Source organism: Gavialis gangeticus, unplaced genomic scaffold, assembly GCF_001723915.1.
Source record: "Gavialis gangeticus isolate Ggan-Ray unplaced genomic scaffold, GavGan_comp1, whole genome shotgun sequence".
Lineage (NCBI taxonomy): Eukaryota > Metazoa > Chordata > Crocodylia > Gavialidae > Gavialis > Gavialis gangeticus.
This window is the reverse complement of record NW_017728959.1, coordinates 894,270-900,376: the sequence shown is the minus strand read 5'-3', so window position 1 is coordinate 900,376 and position 6,107 is coordinate 894,270. Positions and strand designations below refer to the sequence as shown.

Below are 6,107 nucleotides of genomic sequence, written 5' to 3'. Positions count from 1 at the left end.
AACAACTGAGTGCATGATTTATTGGGTATATTTACAAAAATCACAAGCACACCCCCTCTTCTCTTCCCCCTTTGCAGATCATGAGGCCCGCAGCCCGCCCCTCCTCCCCCCAATCAGATTCTTTATTGCTATTCTCTGGGCAAAAAGAGTGGTATCAGAGGAGTCCAGAACACAGACAGGATAGAGTTGATCCAAGGACCCCCAATGCAAGTTCCTGCTTGCTCTTCCCCACTCTAGTGCTGAAAACCACCAGAACAGTGCTCTAGAGCAGTCTCTGTACTCCAACCTATCTGCAACAGGAATGCTGGCAGAGCACCAAGGACTCCTCCATGTGACTTAATGGCTCCTTAGGTCTTTATGGCTGTGTCTCGGGATTTGTAGGCCACGCCTCGGCTCTTCAGCTCCCGTACAATCCCTGCAACAAGGATAAAAACCATGAGCTTTGGTGCCATCTGGGAGAGGAAGGTAATGCTGTGGAAGTCTGGTGGTTGGGCAGGTAGGGACACAATACACTTCTGTTGTTCTCCATTCCCACAATACCGAGACTTCAGTCACTACATCTTTCTATGAAACACACCTGTGAGGTAGAGAAGTACCAGCCCTATTGCAGAGCTGGAGTTAGCAGGGAACACAAAACATCTGGCCTGACCTGTCTATTGCAGGAAATTCCTTTTTACCCAGGTATCCCTATACCAAACCCAACACATTGATTAAAGCACATTTTTCAGAAAATGTCTAATCTCAATTTGAAGACCAGAAGTCTGCAAGTAATGAATAAGAAACCAGAAATACATGCTTCCTGGGGTAGCTTCCAAGGATAAAAAAATGCCTTTGCTCAAAATAAAAAGAAAGTTCCTCATTTCTAGTTTGAATTTTTCTGGCTTTGGATTCAGCTCCCAACTGTTGGATCTTTTGTACCAAGTATTTCCTTTCCAGGTAAGTATGTAAACATGGACCAAGTCACCCCTCAAGGAGCTGGAATTAGCTTCATATGAGCTTGAGTTAGGAGTGCTGCAAGTGCAATGTCTGAACCATAAGCTTCCCCTCCCCTCCTGCATCTGTGAAAGTGATGGGGAGATGCCACTCCATCACTCCAGTTAGAAACAATGTGAAGGTTACCTTGAGGCAGACGACCAGTAACGGACACCGCATACACACCAGGCTTGAAGTTACCTGAGAGAGAGAATCGAGCAAAAGCATTCTAGATTATTCATTAAGACTCCAGCCATGGGAAAACACACTCCTCTCATTTGGAGTTTGAACACTTTCCTTTTTATATCTACAGGAAGAAGGCAGAACTGAATCCAATGGTGCCAGGAAAGTAATGAATGAACACATATTCCACGGAAAAAAAGTAGCTGTCTCTAAGAGCCACTGCAGTCAGCTACAGATCACTGAGCAAGAAACCCTGCCAACCTCCTTGGCCCTGACAGAGACAGCCAGGAAAGCAATGGCTGTTATCTTAAGATTCCCTAAAGAAAGATGAGCTGAAGTCAGAATCGTGTTAGAACAGTCACTTACTGATTCGCTGCCACTTGGAAACCCAGCTGTCCTCAGGGCTCATCATAGCAATGATCCTGCAGAAGAGAAATGGGTTAACACACAAGGTTAATTTCAGACTGCAAACTGCAAGGCAAACTCCCCCTCACCACCACTGTGCAGCACAGAACCTGCCAGGGCTACGGTCATGGAGGCATAGAAAATGGACTGACTTCTACTGCTCACATCCATGCCGCAGCTCTCATTAGCAGACCGGGGTGGGGGTGGGGTGGAATTTGGGAGTGTGGAGGGGGGACACAGAGGGGAATAAAAGCAGGAAAGACCCCTCCACCTCCCTATGTGGAAACATACCAGACCTTACAAGTTAAGAAAGTCATGTCTATCTCCAACAGCCACCACTATACTTCCCAGCACCACTACTTAAAGATCACAAAACATGTGTTCTAGCAAGTCACATCAGAGTGCAGTCTACAGAGAATGCCCTGGGTTTAGCTGGCAGGGGCCTCTGCCCACAGGGGCAAGGAAAGAGACTTCAGACAGAACATGATCTGATGTCTAAGAGCTTCAGTGCTAGTCAAATCCCAGGATATTCCAAGCTATACAGATTTCCAGATAAAAACCCACCTCAAATTGTACCCAGAAGTGAACTGGGGACCAATCATGTCAACTGATAGCAAAGGCTAGCACCCTCATTCTGCAAGATCTTTAGGTGCATCCATAATCAGAACACTTATAAGAAGATATTGATTCCATTTAAGCAGCTCAGAAATCTGGAAGATGTCACAATCACAAGTTACACATACAAAGGGTGGCAATACCCCATCAGTGTGAACATTACCACCTACCAGCAATCAGATCTATCCAGCACTAAGAAAATCAATGAACTAATGGTATGCTGCTGTCAACAGCTCAAGACTCCTTCTGAAGTTAGTCAACAACATACATGTTAACAAGAGGAATGGAAGTGGAATCCTGCACAACCCCCCTGTGAAAGGATCTTGGAAGAATGAGCAGTTCCAGACCAAAAGTCTAAAGACTAAAAAAGGGGATACCCAATGTCTCATGCATGTTGTAGGCAAGAATGGTTTTGTATTGGAATTACTTTTTCCCCCATTAGAAATTCAAAATATACGCAGGGCCCTGAAACTTCAAGGTGAGTTGGGACAGGAAACTGTGGACTGGACAAGATTTCTGCAGCCTTTGGATCTCTCTTTCCTGTGGTCTTATGTGCAGCTATTAGATATTCTAAGGCTTTCAAGAAGGTGAGAAGGAAGAGAATCCTTCACAATGGGGAATCTTGTAACTGTACAGCTGCAGCCTGGAAGTCAGAAACAGTAGGAACTAATTTTTTCTGTAGCTTTCCTAAGCTTCAAAGGAAAGGAGAGCCTGGAATTCTTTATCTGGTAGGAGAAAGGTTCTTAAACTTTAACATTTAAGAGGCATATGGGAAGGTTATTTAAAAATTAAAAGGTGCCATAAAGTTGAGCGTTTAACTACCTTTCTACAAAGCTTAGGCATTCCATGAGACAGGAACTTGACACACTGTAGAACGGCAATCCTTTCTGTAAGAGGCAATGTCTACCCTCTGCTGCTAGTTTTCACTTCACGAATTACTTGTTTCTTCCTTTTATTCCAATTAGTCCCACTGGGACAGAGGAGATAGCAAACTAAGCATAATTCTATTCCTTCTCATGCACCAGAATAATTTTCAAAACACCAACTAGTTTTACCTCTTATCATTTGACAGTACCTGTACAGTCAACCATTGGGCAACAGAGAAGGAAAAAGGTTGGTAACATCCTTTACATCTTTCTGTATTAGTCTACATAGCTCTGACTGACGGTCACCTATTCTGGCTCGCTAGGCAAGCCTGTTCCATTTAGTCCTAAACTACAGAAACCCCCCCCCCCCAAAAACCCATTTCTCCATTTATGACCTCTTGGCTGCACTTCTTTTATCCATTGACCAGAACTGTTCCTTTCTAGTTAACAACTACATACATAACAATCGTACAAGCTCAGTCTAAATCATACCAGCTTAAGGCCCCAACTCCTTCCTAGTCCAAACTCAAACCACCTTCCCTACCACAGATGTAGTGGCATATATATGCCCTATTTTTCATTCCTTCCCCACATACCTTTCTTCCTACCCCAGTCCCCAAACTGCAAGTCATCAGCAGGATCTGATAATTACAAGTTCAAAACAACAGTCTTGTTCCACTACAGAAATACATACACTTGCTGAAAGAGGGAGGCATATAGTTTTCCTCTATATCAGTGGTGGCAAGCTCACCTTGTGCCCTGGGCCAGATCTGGACCATGGGGCTCCTCATGGGATGGATCCAGCCCAGGGCATGGGAAGACAACAGCGCTAGCAAGTGGAGCAAGCAGACACTGGCCAGGCAGTTGCTTGCCATGGCAGAAGTAATACAAATGGTGGTGGTTCAAGAAACTGCAGGGCAGGGGAGAGCTGTGTGTCACAGCCCTAGCTCCGCACCCTGTTGCTGCTGATAGTCACATCCACAGATTTTGTGTCAGGCCACACCTCTAAATTGACTGGCCCTCCAGTAGCTCTACAGGTCAGATAGAGCTGCTCCATGGGCAAGATCTGACCTGCAGGCCATGTCTGACACCCCTGCTCTATGTTAGCAGCACATAAAGAAAAATATTTTGGCAGCAAACATAATTATTTCTTCCACCTGTCGGTCCACAGCAAGCTGCACTAACGACTCTATTATTGTAAACTACTATACTGAAAGGTCACTAGATACAATTCCTCAAATCAATCCTTGTGTCTCACTTCACACAGAAATACAACACTTGCTATCTTCTAATACAGTCAGAGTCAAAGGAACTGCACTATTATAGAGCCCACCCTCCTCATCCCTGCTAACTTTTGAAAACATTTTAATGTTATTTGAAACGACCTCAAACTCAGCTTATTCTAAATCTTTAAAGTTATTTTTATTTTGTAAATTACTCTTCCGCTCCATAGGGCCACGGGAGAGCTCCCCAGCACTCCCCAGGATGCGAGGCACCAGATTACCCTTCTCTCATTCACTAGGCTATTACAGGGTCAAATTCACACTCCTCATTACAGAACCTCAATTCAGCATCCTAAAGGTCTTCCTTCTTGGGTTCACATGTTAATATTCAACTCACAGCCCCCGTTTTGGCTTCCCTTATTCACAGACTGGTTTACTTGTTGTACCAAGGTACAGAAGGCATAGGCTCAACAGGAAAACTTTAAGGCTCCCTTAATTATGAATGCCACTAGAAACAACAATTGATTCAGGGGACAAAAAACACAACAAGTGATGGAAGTGCAGATCAAAAGTTAACAAGTGCGCCAACCGGGGGACACTAAGCAGAGGGCACCAGTCAGCACCCACTGGTCCTCGAACAAGGCTAAGGAGCCAGTTAATGAAACACCTGCCTGGAGATGAGTGGATGAAGGATTAGAAGACGGAGCCCCACAGTTGCCAGGGCTAGAGCTGTCTTCCTGGTCTGGCCAAACACATCAGCTATCAGATCCAGGAGAAGGTTAAGTGGAAGGGTCCTGGGACTTGGTGGGGCCCTTGACAGGGAAGGCATAAGCAAAAGGATGCGGGGAATAGCAGTGCAGCCAGAACCTCAGCAAGAGGTCTCCCTCTGCTGGCAGAAGGGGTCGGTGTCAGGGGTCTGTGAAATGTGCCAAACATGCCTGTAGCGATGGCTCTAGGTAGAAGCCCCCAGCTGAGGGGCTTGTGGGACGAAGGTGGAGAATGTGCTTGTGCACCAAGGACCGTCGGCCTCGCCAGCACGACCTGGGCAGGATGCAAGCACCGGACAGCGAACAGCCAGGAGCCCGAGTACGCAGAGCTGGTGGTGAGGGGCTGCATGGACGGGGGTGGCTTGGTGCCGGGACCTCTCCCTGCGGGCAGGGACGGGCCCTTGGGGGCTGGGCAACCCCTCGCCCAGGACCCACACCGGGCCGAGAAGAGGGGCCGGCCCCGCACCGCTCACCCGTCGAAGGAGGAGCTGGTGCAGTCGTAGACCATCTCGCGGTTGCCCTTCATTTGCAGGTAGGCGTCGCAGTTGTCGCACCCGTCGTACTCAAACTGGTCGATGGTCTGCGGGCGCGGAGAGTGGTCAGTACAGTACAGTACAGTACAGTACAGTACAGTACGGCCCCGCCCCCCACCTCCCGCCCGCGTACCTTCACCAGGGAGCAGAGCAGACAGGCCCGCAGGTGCCGCAAATCCTTGGGCACCGTCTCCAACGCCATCGCCACACGCAGCACACGTAGCGCGCGTCACTTCCTGCGCTCGGCAGAACGACTTCCGGCCCAGCGCCCAGGGCCGCCGCGCGCAAGCGCCATGGGGAAGCCCCACCCCGCCCCGCCCCCAGGGCGCGGCAGGAAGCGGCCGTTCGGGTTGCCTGGCAACAGCGCGGGGCGGGGCCAGCCTCGTTTTGAGGCGCCCGGCAGGGGCAAGGCGGGCGGCTGTTCGCCCTGAGGAGGCTGCTGGTGCTGGTGGTGTCCCAGCACCGGTCCCTCCTGCCCCGAGCGTTGCTGCTCGCAAAGCAGCGCGCCGGGGCCGCTCGCACCTGCTGCAGGCGAGTTGGGGA

At 48.8% G+C, this 6,107-nt stretch overlaps 1 protein-coding gene across 1 annotated transcript; it reads right to left on the bottom strand.

Annotated features, from left to right (window-relative positions):
- Positions 1–224: 224 nt before the first annotated feature.
- On the bottom strand, positions 225–5,818 carry SUPT4H1 (SPT4 homolog, DSIF elongation factor subunit). Its single transcript, XM_019506863.1, has 5 exons — positions 5,698–5,818; positions 5,505–5,611; positions 1,522–1,577; positions 1,120–1,173; positions 225–415 (listed from the first exon to the last, which is right to left on the bottom strand). The coding sequence occupies exons 1-5, from the start codon at positions 5,764–5,766 to the stop codon at positions 348–350; spliced, it is 354 nt and encodes a 117-aa protein (XP_019362408.1). The 5' UTR covers positions 5,767–5,818; the 3' UTR covers positions 225–347.
- Positions 5,819–6,107: the final 289 nt, after the last annotated feature.